The following is a 9,907-nucleotide window of genomic DNA, read 5'->3' as shown; positions in this document are numbered from 1 at the left end:
TGGCCAGATTCTCGGCTTCATCCAGGCGGATCTGCAGGTCCTTCACTGTCACCTCCAGGTTCTTCTTCATCCTCTCCAAATGAGAGCTGGTGTCCTGCTCCTTCTTTAGCTCTTCTGCCATCATGGCGGCCTGAAATGTTATAGAATTTCAGATTGTATTTCAGCCTATTGCAATCTAGTGGTTCAATTGCCTTGACACTAGATGTGGTGGGGAAATGGCCCTCGTAAAAAATAGTATACATTGACTTATTATACGCTAATGCTCAGTTTACATTGAGGTATGTAAAGATGACTCACATCAGTGATGGCCTTCTTGGCCTTTTCCTCAGCATTTCTTGCTTCCTGGACAGAATCTTCCACTTCACCTTGGATTTGGACAAGGTCAGTCTCCAACTTCTTCTTGGTGTTAATGAGGCTGGTATTCTAAATAAACAATATTTTGGATTAGGCTGCATACTGTCATTTTCTGTTGACAGGTGTTTCACATGTCATTGTTTTTAATTACCTGAGAGTGCAGCAGTCCCACTCGCTCGCTGGCATCAACCAGCTCCTGTTCAGCCACTTTGCGGCATCTCTCCGTCTGCTCCAGTGCAGCTCTCAGCTCCTCAATCTCAGCTATCATCAGGTTGTTCCTGCGCTCAACCATGGCAACCTGCTCCTTCATATCTTCTTGACCTCTTAAGGCTTCATCAAGGTGCAGTAGTGAATCCTTTAAGGAATAATACATAGACAATGAGCCATGCATCCTGAAAAAAGTAAAACATAACTTTTTTTTTTTTCATTAACCACCATACCTTAAGTTGTCCCTGCACGTTTCTCAGCTGTTTCTGGGCTTCAGCTGCCTGGCGGTTCGCGTGGCTCAGCTGAATCTCCATCTCATTGAGGTCTCCCTCCATCTTCTTCTTGATTCTCAGGGCATCATTCCTGCTCCTGACTTCAGCATCCAAAGTGCTCTGCATGGTCTCAATCACTCTCTGGCTGTTCCTCTTGATCTGGTCAATCTCCTCGTCTTTCTCTGCAATTTTTCTGTCAACTTCACTCTTGATTTGTGTGAGCTCGAGCTGAACACGGAGAATCTTTGATTCCTCATGCTCCAAGGTAGCCTAGATAAAAAATAAATACATGTTGTCTATTTCCAAAGTCCTTTAAAACATTGTTTTGATTAGATATATTTTGTCAGACAGTACCTCTGCCTCTTCAAGTGAAGTCTGGAGTTCAGACTTTTCGGTTTCTAAAATCTTTTTCCCTTTCTCCAGTTCATGAAGTGTTTTTCCATTCTCCCCGATTTGCTCAGTCAGGTCAGAGATCTCCTCTGTTAAAATGAAGGTAAAAGCAGGTTAGATAGGTGTGAGCTGAAATATTTGTTTGATCTTTATGGTAGACATTCAACCTCAATATACCATACACTTGTACCTTTATGAAAACACTGCCAAATTGTATTACATTTGAAGTTGGTACTTAAAATCATTGGCCATTCAAATTAAACCTGTTTGCCCACCAGGGGGTGCATTCTTCCATTGTTGTCAAAGCAAATGACACAGTTTCAACTATGAAGTCTGCAAAACTCTGCAGATCAGGAAGCTACCAATGATTTTATTAGTGGCCTATTGAGTATTCTGGGTTTTGTTTTAATTACGTTGCAGGTTCTTGTTCTCTCGCTTCAAGGTCTCCAGCTGGTCCAGAGATTCTTCATATGAATTCTTCAGCTTGAACATCTCTGTGCTGAGAGAACGAGCTTCTTTTAGAGATCCCTCCAGCTCTGCCTGGCTCTCCTCATACTTCTGCTTCCACTCTGCAAGAACCTGAAAAACATTGAAATAGACCCGGGTTTTTGGGGAATTCACAATTCTATGTTCCTTATTTAAGTTAAAAGGCACAAATGAATATCTGACCTTGTCAAAGTTTCTTTGCTTCTTGTCGAGGTTAGCAGCCAGAGCATTAGCTCTCTCTACATCGATCATCAGGTCCTCCACTTCAGCAAGCAGTCTCTGTTTAGTTTTTTCTAGAGAGGCACATTTTGCATTGACAGCCTCGATGGATTCCTCTGCATCCTGAAGACGCTGGGCAAGCTTTTTCCTGTTAAGATTATTTGATTCACAAACTTTCAGTATAGTTTAAGTCATACTCATAATTGGAGGGTAGATCCAGTTAAAATCTTGTGGGCTTACTTGGCTTCCTCAAGCTCCTCAGTGCGCTGAATGGCATCAGTCTCATATTTGGCTCTCCACTGAGCCACCTCGCTGTTGGCCTTGGACATTGCACGCTGCAGCTCAGACTTGGCCTCCTGCTCCTCCTCGTACTGCTCTCGGAGCAGGTCACAGTCATGACGGGCCGACTGAACAGCATGAGCCAGGGCGTTCTTGGCCTTACAAAGAATCACATTGACATAATTTGTCAGCTAAAATGAATCATTTAACTTTGCAGTACTGGGATTGTGTTGGTGATTTAACGTGCACCTACTTTAACTTCCTCCTCAACGTGCCTCTTGAACTCCTCAACCTGCTGGGTAAAAGCCTGCTTGCTCCTTGTCAACTGAGAGATCAGGGCTTCTTTCTCCTCCATCTGGCGACTGAATTCACCTAAGGAAATACAGTAGTATTGAATTGGTAATGTAAGGTAATTATCGGTACAAAAATTGTATATATATATATACAGTATATATACAGTGTGTATATATGTTTTTTTCAGTACCATTCTCAGTTAGCAGTCTTGCCCTTTGAACCCCAATGTCGTTCAGCTGTCGCATGTGTTCTTCATTTTTGGTCTTCATCTCACTCAGTTGATCCTCAAGAGTACGACACATTTTCTCCAGATTGACCTGAAATTGACATAGGTTGTGTGGATCTAATTCAGTGAAAGCCAATTAAGGCAGATATTTAACAAAGCAGTTTTTGTTGCAAGTGAACTTGTTTAACTTTACCTTTGATTTGGCAACAGACTCCATGTTGCTGCTGAGGTCATCGATCTCCATCTTGTACTCGCTCTTCTCTTTCTCCAGCTTCTGTTTGACTCTCTGGAGGTTGTCGATCTGTTCTCCGAGCTCTGCCACACTGTCAGCCTGTTTCTTACGGAGAGCTGCAGCGGTGGCCTCGTGCTGCAGGGTGGACTCTTCGAGGTCACGACGCAGCTTCTGAAACTCTGCCTCACGCTTCTTGTTCATCTCGATCTGAACAGATGTTGCTCCTCCAGCTTCTTCCAGCCTCTCGCTGATCTCCTCAAGTTCCCTGGAGAGATCAGACCTCTGCTTCTCCACCTTGGCCCGAGCAGCCCGCTCAGCCTCAATCTCCTCCTCAAGCTCCTCAATACGAGCCTAATATTTACATGTTAAAAAAAACAAATAAACATAGCAACAATGTAAAACAATTCTGTCTACAATTCATGCCCTTAATATATCTACTGTACTAACCTGAAGTTCTTTGATCTTTTTCTGAAGCTGAGCAGAAAGTGTTTGCTCATCCTCAATCCTGCTAAGAAGTTGGCTTGTTTCAAAGTCCTTCCTGCGTGTGGACAAAAGAGTTCATAAACATTACATCTAGTATTCAGGACTACCTTATATCACTTTAGCTTTGTGTACAAATGTTGTTTCTTTGCCTATAGGAGGATTTTATTCTGGCTTCTGTTTGTTGGATGAATACAATTAGGTCAAACGTGAATGCACTGAATTGATGAGTACATTCACACTCACTTCTTTATTTTCTCATCAGACTGCTGCTTGTCGTTCTCCAGATCCATGATGGTTTCATGGGCCAATTTAAGATCACCTTCAAGCTTTCTCTTTGCTCTCTCAAGGTCCATACGAAGCTTCTTTTCTTGCTCCAGGGAACCTTCAAGCTGTTTTAACCGAGACAAGGCGTTTTTTGTATTTCATTTTAACTGGGATTAAAATAACTGTTGGTAGTTTCAGCTGTGAGTATATACATACGTCGTCCACTTGCTGCTCCAGCTTGACTTTAGCCTTGGACAGAGTGTTGACCTTGTCTTCCTCTGCCTGCAGATCATCAAGGGTCTGCTGATGGGCCTCTTGGAGGGCTTTCTTCTCTTTGGTCAACTTGGCAATGGTTTCATCTTGAGATGACATTTCCTCAACAAGGTTTTTAACCTGTATTCAGAATAGTTTGTAAACAATTTTAAAGGGTTTTAGTCTTCTTTTAAGAATTGTCATTGAAGGTATACCAACCTTGTTCTCTGTGGCATGTTTCTCCTTTTCCACTTTTGCCAGGGTGAGTTCCAAGTCATCAATGTCTTTCTTCAACTCAGAGCACTCATCCTCCAGCTTCCTCTTCTTTGCAGTCAGCTCAGCATTCATTTCCTCCTCATCCTCTAGTCTCTCAGCTGTCTCTTTGAGTTTGGCCTCAAGCTGGATTTTCGCTTTAATGAGACCTTCACACCTTTCTTCTGAATCACTGAGGGTTTCACTTTCCTAGATTTGCAATGACAATCAGTTAAAATCATTAGTTATCTGTAAAAAAAGGAGATCTTTGAAGAAGCAAATGATCTTCTTCAATTTAACGTACAGACTGAATTTGAAGCTGCAAGTCATTCTTCTCCTGCAGCAGAGAAACCATCTTCTCCTCCAGCTCCTTCTTCTTGGACAGAGCCTTTGCTAGATCCTCTTTCATCTTTGCAAAGTCCTCTTTCATCTGTGCCATCTCTTTTTCAGTCTCAGCACTCTTCAACAGAGGTTTAATCTTGAAGTACAGCTTCATCCATGGCCAGGTTTTGACATTCATGAATGACCGGATGTTGTACTGAATCGCATAAATAGCCTCCCTGGGGAAAACAGGGATCAAAGTAAAAAAAACAGATTCATTTAGATTCATAAAGCTATGTTGATGAGAAGCATGGATTGTATTTTCAAAATAATTTAAAATATAATTAGATGAACAATGCTATCTGCCTTCAATACCTGCGCTCCATCATCTTTTGGAATTCTCTCCTTGAGAGGAAACCTCTGCTCCGAGCCTGAGTCATTGTGACCAGTTTAGCCAGTTTATCATCTCTCATCTCCTCCAAAGTCCCCAGCAGACCAGCTTTGAAAAACACCTAAAACAACAAAAAGTGAAGTGTTACTTGACATGATGGTAACATTATTTGCAGTATAAGGGAAAGCATCTAAAAAATAAAAAAAAACATTTACAGACACACAGATTACCTTTGTGTGTCCAAACTTGTACTGACTTGGGTCAACATCAATAGAGCCCAAGAGTTTCTCGGATGCCTTTTTGTTGTCCATGAATTGTCCCTCAGGGATGACACTGGCATTCAAAACTTTGTATCTGATTCAAGAGAAATGAATCAACAGTGAGTCATTTGTCATAATAATGTCAAAATAAAGTAAATCTTAGTTTTGGATTACCTCTGCTTGAAGTCACCATAGAGGATCCTGCTGGGGAAGCCCTTTCTGCAGATCCTGATACCTTCCAGCACACCATTACACCTCAGCTGGTGGATGACCAGGAAGTTCTCCATAAGACCTTAAAGACAGGCTAAGTTTAGTATTTTTCGTGCATAGTTACAAAAGTGCTTAAATGTATGACTTAAACTGACATTTAGCTTACCAGGAGTCTTTGATTCATTTGGAATCAAACAACGTACAAAATGAGGATGGGTGCTCCTCAAGTTCGTCATCAACTTTCCTAAATTCTCCTGAATGGAAAAATTAAAGAGTTACCTAAAAATAAATAACTTAACCTTTTTCCTTAGATGCGACCTTTAAGCAGCTTTTGGGAAATTTTGTAGTTCAAACACTGTTTTATATATGTGTAGTGAGGCAGTCATTTGCCATACTTACCCTAAACAGAGCAGATACAGTCTGGAAAGACCCACCCTTTTTCTTAGCAGCTTTTTTCCCCTCAGCTGTAACAGGGCAACTACATGTGAGTTTCTATTTTGAACGATATACTTTTACTGAAAACTTAATACATCTCCAACTTATGTTCTTTGAAATATAGTCTTTACCTTCTGCTGCATTATGTGATGCATAGAGGAGAGCAAGCAGTTTGACTGAAGACTTCTGATAGAGCTGAACCACTGAGTCATTCAGGGGGTCCTTGTTCTTATCCAGCCAACCATTGACGTTGTAGTCCACAGTGCCGGCATAGTGCACCAGAGAGAAATGGGCCTCAGCTTTGCCTTTGGCAGGTTTGGGTTTTTGGAAGGGAGCACTTTTACCAAGATGCTGGTCGTACAGTTTGTTCTTGAAGGTGACATCTGATGCCTTGGGGAACATGCATTCCTCCTCAAGGATGGAGAAGATGCCCATTGGCTGTCACGAGGGAAATGATTATTACAAACCAAAGCTTAAAGTCATAAACAGTTTTCTATGTCGTTAATAAACTGCATGTCGCTCACCTTTTCAATCAGCTCAATGCAGGCAGCCAAGTCCATACCAAAATCAATGAACTCCCATTCAATTCCCTCTTTCTTGTACTCTTCTTGCTCCAGGACAAACATGTGGTGGTTGAAAAACTGTTGCAGCTTCTCGTTGGTGAAGTTGATGCACAACTGCTCCAAGCTGTTGAACTTGAGATGGGAAAGAAGATAGTGTCAAACTTTCATTGTGCTATTTCACCCGTAAAACACAAAGTCCAATGAGTTGTTTAACTTACATCAAAGATTTCAAACCCGGCAATATCCAGGACACCAATGAAGAACTGTCTGGACTGCTTGGTATCCAGCATCTCATTGATTCTGACGACCATCCACAAGAACATCTTCTCATAGACAGACTTGCAGAGAGCACTGACATTATTGTTGACCTGATTTAAAAAATGTAAAAATGCATGATTACCAAGGATGTTGTCAAACTGAACAAATTATCCTACATTTTATTTAATGGTGAAAATGGAAGACAGTTTTTTTGCATGGTTTTGTTGGTATTCCATACCTGAGGGACAGTTTGACCTTTCGTCACGAACTCATTTCCAACCTTGACTCTGGGGTAGCAAAGTGCTTTTAGCAGATCAGCAGAGTTCAAACCCATGAGGTAGGCGATTTTATCAGCCACTTAACAAAAAACAAAAATAGTTATGAACAAAAACACACTTCCAGCATACCTTCTATACAGTATAAACTTGACCACTAAATTAAAACCAATGGAGCCTACTGTAGGTTCCTTACCCTCAGTGCCATCGGGCTCGGCCTGCTCTTCACGCTGCTTCTGCTTAAACTTCATGTTTCCATGATGCATCACAGCTCCAGTCTGCTTGTACATGCTTGCCTTCTCATCTAAAGTGAAGCCGAGGATGTCAATAGCAGTCTGTAAAAGAAAGAGTCTGTTTAAAACTAGAATTATTCTTTCTGACGTCTTCGCTTTAAAGCATAAAGCAGCAGGTAAACATATTTGTAGTAATTTCTCTCCCAATTATTAAACTAAAGAATAGATAAGGTATGATGTAGTGCAGAGTATGATGAATTATTAAGTAAAAGTCGTAATCATAATAGAGATGATGACTTGTTGTCCTTACATCAGTGGCGATGAATTCTTCAATGTCATCTATACTCTTGACAGTGATTTCCCCCTGACTAATCATGTGATAGTCATATGGATTTTTCGTAATCAGGAGAGCCTCTGAAAAAAAAAGGAAACCAAATGTATGGAAATATAACAATGTATACCTGTGATAAGCCATTGTTTAATAACTGACATTATTATTAACCAATCTCACACCTAGTAGCTCAGGTTTGTGGCCGGTCATCAGCTGATAGAAGATGTGGTAACTCCTCTCAGCACACAGCTGGAACGTCACTCGGGACTTCTCCAGCAGATCTGTATGGATTTAAGTTGTGGAAAAATGTGAGGAAATGTCCTAAAGAAGCACAGCAACAAGAATGGGGCTTGATGTAAAACAGTGATAAGTTCCATGAAATATTACATGTTTCAATATCTGCTGAAGCCAGCTTTCCAGTTGTTCCAAAGTGAATCCTGATAAATTTTCCCTATACAAAAATACGACACTCAAATTAATGTCATGGTGAATCATTTATTTGTCATAAAGTCAGACATTAAGAAAATTCCCCAAAATACTTACAAAACGTGAAGAATTGTCATTCCTCACAGTTTTGGCGTTACCATAAGCTTCCAACAGTGGGTTTGCTGCAATGATTTGATCTTCCAGTGACCCCTTAAAATAAAATTAACTTTGTCAATATAACAATAGTAATAATAATTTAGATTTTTTCATTATAAACTTATATTATTCAACTTTTGTACCTTCATCTTGCTAGCTTGCTGCTCAGCTTTCTTTCCTCCAGCCACTGCGATTGTCGCAAAGTACTGGATGACACGTTTGGTGTTGACAGTCTTTCCTGCACCGGATTCTCCACTGGGTTGATGGGTGTGTTCATAAATATTTATTAACAATGACTGACTTTACTTCTGCTAACAATGCTTATTTAAAAAATGGCCACTTACGTAATTAGGATGGACTGGTTTTCTCTATCTGCAAGAAGTTGAAATTGGGTTTAACAGTTAGATTGTTGACCTTTACAGCTTTGATATTTCTGGACACACAATAGCTTTCAAACTGACGGATACCTTGGAGCATGAACTGATAGGCGTTATCAGAGATGGAGAAGATGTGGGGTGGAGCCTCAATCCTCTTTTTGCCTCTGTATCCTGCGACAACCCCTGAGTCATACACCGGGAGCCACTTGTAGGGGTTCACAGTGACGCAGAACAGCCCTGAGTAGGTCTACAACAGTGTGAAATATCAAAGAATGATTAATGCTTTTACAAATACATGTGCGTGCAATAAAACAAAGCTCTCTCCTGCACAAAACTCACGTAGATCATCCATGCTGCATAGCGCTCTTTGAGGTTATACAGCACAGAAGGCTCGCTGAGGTGGGTCATCATGGCCATGTCCTCAATCTTATCATACTTTGGAGGGTTCATGGGGAAGATTTCAGTGTCTTTAACAGTGATAGTCTGTAACAAAGACAGAAGAGGCACAGAAATAAAATGAATTACTTTCCAGCAGTCATGTTTGGTCTAATGTACTGTCAGGTTTTGAAATCTTAGTTGCTAATCCTAAATTATACATTTGTCTTCCAGCAAACAATCTTTTGACACCAGAACTCATTTTTTAGATTTTCCTTAACTGATTAGCAATATTTAACATATGTCAGCAGATTTTACATCAACATGTTAGACACCTTAAATCAAATGCATTCGTTCTCACCTTTCCACAGAGGGTCTCCACGGTGGCTTTGCCCCCCTCTTTCTTAAGAAGTTTCCCCTTGAGGAACATTTCTGCGGGCTCGGTAACAAAGTATGCGGTTTTAGCATCAAAGGGAGATGTTTGAGCCTGAATTCTCTCTCGTTCTGGCTTCCGGAGGTAAACGGCCGCCGGACCAAAACACTCCATTTCCGCGTCCCCCATGGTGAGTGTTTACTGCATGAGAAGAAAAAAAACATTACGTTACATTTAGCTGAGTCTTTCATCCAAAACAAATGTGCCTGAAACATTGATGGATTAGCTCTAAATCTGTTAAAACAGATTGGTACTATATCAGAACTAGCCTATTTAGTCAAAAGAGTGTGATGTACATAAATTAAAACATATTCCATCTTAAGTCAGTGTCTAGGATAAGCCTGGTTTACCTTGGATGATCCCAGGTGAGCAGACTTTAATGCAGATTTCTGAAAAAAATAGAGAAAATGTTTGTTTATAAAACCTACTTCATCATACTTTATCTGAAAATGTGAGGAATATGTATTGCAAAATATTTACACCATTATAGTCATACAAATGTTTGTTTTCTATATTTTCAGACATACAAATGATGTATAGCAGTAGTATAAGTATAATGTCTATAATATTTCTCTTAGCCACTAAGAAACGTACCTTTTGCCGGGTGTCTGTCCTTGGTGGTTTGCTGTGCCTTTTATACAGTGTGATGGGAG

The 9,907-nt window shown here is 40.5% G+C and overlaps 1 protein-coding gene across 1 annotated transcript in view; it reads right to left on the bottom strand.

Moving 5' to 3' along the window:
• Positions 1 to 9,623, bottom strand: part of LOC134882542 (myosin heavy chain, fast skeletal muscle-like) — a 10,523-nt gene extending 900 nt beyond the window's left edge. Inside the window, exons 1-36 of the mRNA XM_063910320.1 lie at positions 9,605 to 9,623; positions 9,183 to 9,395; positions 8,786 to 8,929; positions 8,537 to 8,693; positions 8,414 to 8,441; positions 8,213 to 8,324; positions 8,031 to 8,123; positions 7,875 to 7,938; positions 7,670 to 7,768; positions 7,467 to 7,570; positions 7,120 to 7,258; positions 6,887 to 7,005; positions 6,609 to 6,758; positions 6,352 to 6,522; positions 5,959 to 6,265; positions 5,792 to 5,856; positions 5,559 to 5,646; positions 5,357 to 5,474; positions 5,153 to 5,276; positions 4,907 to 5,043; positions 4,515 to 4,770; positions 4,178 to 4,420; positions 3,923 to 4,099; positions 3,686 to 3,831; positions 3,407 to 3,497; positions 2,921 to 3,310; positions 2,692 to 2,818; positions 2,461 to 2,579; positions 2,169 to 2,365; positions 1,893 to 2,076; positions 1,637 to 1,802; positions 1,188 to 1,312; positions 795 to 1,103; positions 506 to 709; positions 298 to 423; positions 1 to 130 (exon numbers count right to left, since the gene is read on the bottom strand). The exon at positions 1 to 130 is cut by the window's left edge and continues 41 nt beyond it. Coding sequence (XP_063766390.1) covers positions 1 to 130; positions 298 to 423; positions 506 to 709; positions 795 to 1,103; positions 1,188 to 1,312; positions 1,637 to 1,802; positions 1,893 to 2,076; positions 2,169 to 2,365; positions 2,461 to 2,579; positions 2,692 to 2,818; positions 2,921 to 3,310; positions 3,407 to 3,497; positions 3,686 to 3,831; positions 3,923 to 4,099; positions 4,178 to 4,420; positions 4,515 to 4,770; positions 4,907 to 5,043; positions 5,153 to 5,276; positions 5,357 to 5,474; positions 5,559 to 5,646; positions 5,792 to 5,856; positions 5,959 to 6,265; positions 6,352 to 6,522; positions 6,609 to 6,758; positions 6,887 to 7,005; positions 7,120 to 7,258; positions 7,467 to 7,570; positions 7,670 to 7,768; positions 7,875 to 7,938; positions 8,031 to 8,123; positions 8,213 to 8,324; positions 8,414 to 8,441; positions 8,537 to 8,693; positions 8,786 to 8,929; positions 9,183 to 9,383 — 5,410 coding nt within the window. The 5' untranslated portion in view covers positions 9,384 to 9,395; positions 9,605 to 9,623. The remainder of the gene's footprint in view (positions 131 to 297; positions 424 to 505; positions 710 to 794; positions 1,104 to 1,187; positions 1,313 to 1,636; positions 1,803 to 1,892; positions 2,077 to 2,168; positions 2,366 to 2,460; positions 2,580 to 2,691; positions 2,819 to 2,920; positions 3,311 to 3,406; positions 3,498 to 3,685; positions 3,832 to 3,922; positions 4,100 to 4,177; positions 4,421 to 4,514; positions 4,771 to 4,906; positions 5,044 to 5,152; positions 5,277 to 5,356; positions 5,475 to 5,558; positions 5,647 to 5,791; positions 5,857 to 5,958; positions 6,266 to 6,351; positions 6,523 to 6,608; positions 6,759 to 6,886; positions 7,006 to 7,119; positions 7,259 to 7,466; positions 7,571 to 7,669; positions 7,769 to 7,874; positions 7,939 to 8,030; positions 8,124 to 8,212; positions 8,325 to 8,413; positions 8,442 to 8,536; positions 8,694 to 8,785; positions 8,930 to 9,182; positions 9,396 to 9,604) is intronic.
• Positions 9,624 to 9,907: the final 284 nt, after the last annotated feature.

Source organism: Eleginops maclovinus, chromosome 20 (genome assembly GCF_036324505.1).
Source record: "Eleginops maclovinus isolate JMC-PN-2008 ecotype Puerto Natales chromosome 20, JC_Emac_rtc_rv5, whole genome shotgun sequence".
Classification (NCBI taxonomy): domain Eukaryota; kingdom Metazoa; phylum Chordata; class Actinopteri; order Perciformes; family Eleginopidae; genus Eleginops; species Eleginops maclovinus.
This window is presented reverse-complemented; position numbering and strand designations above follow the sequence as displayed.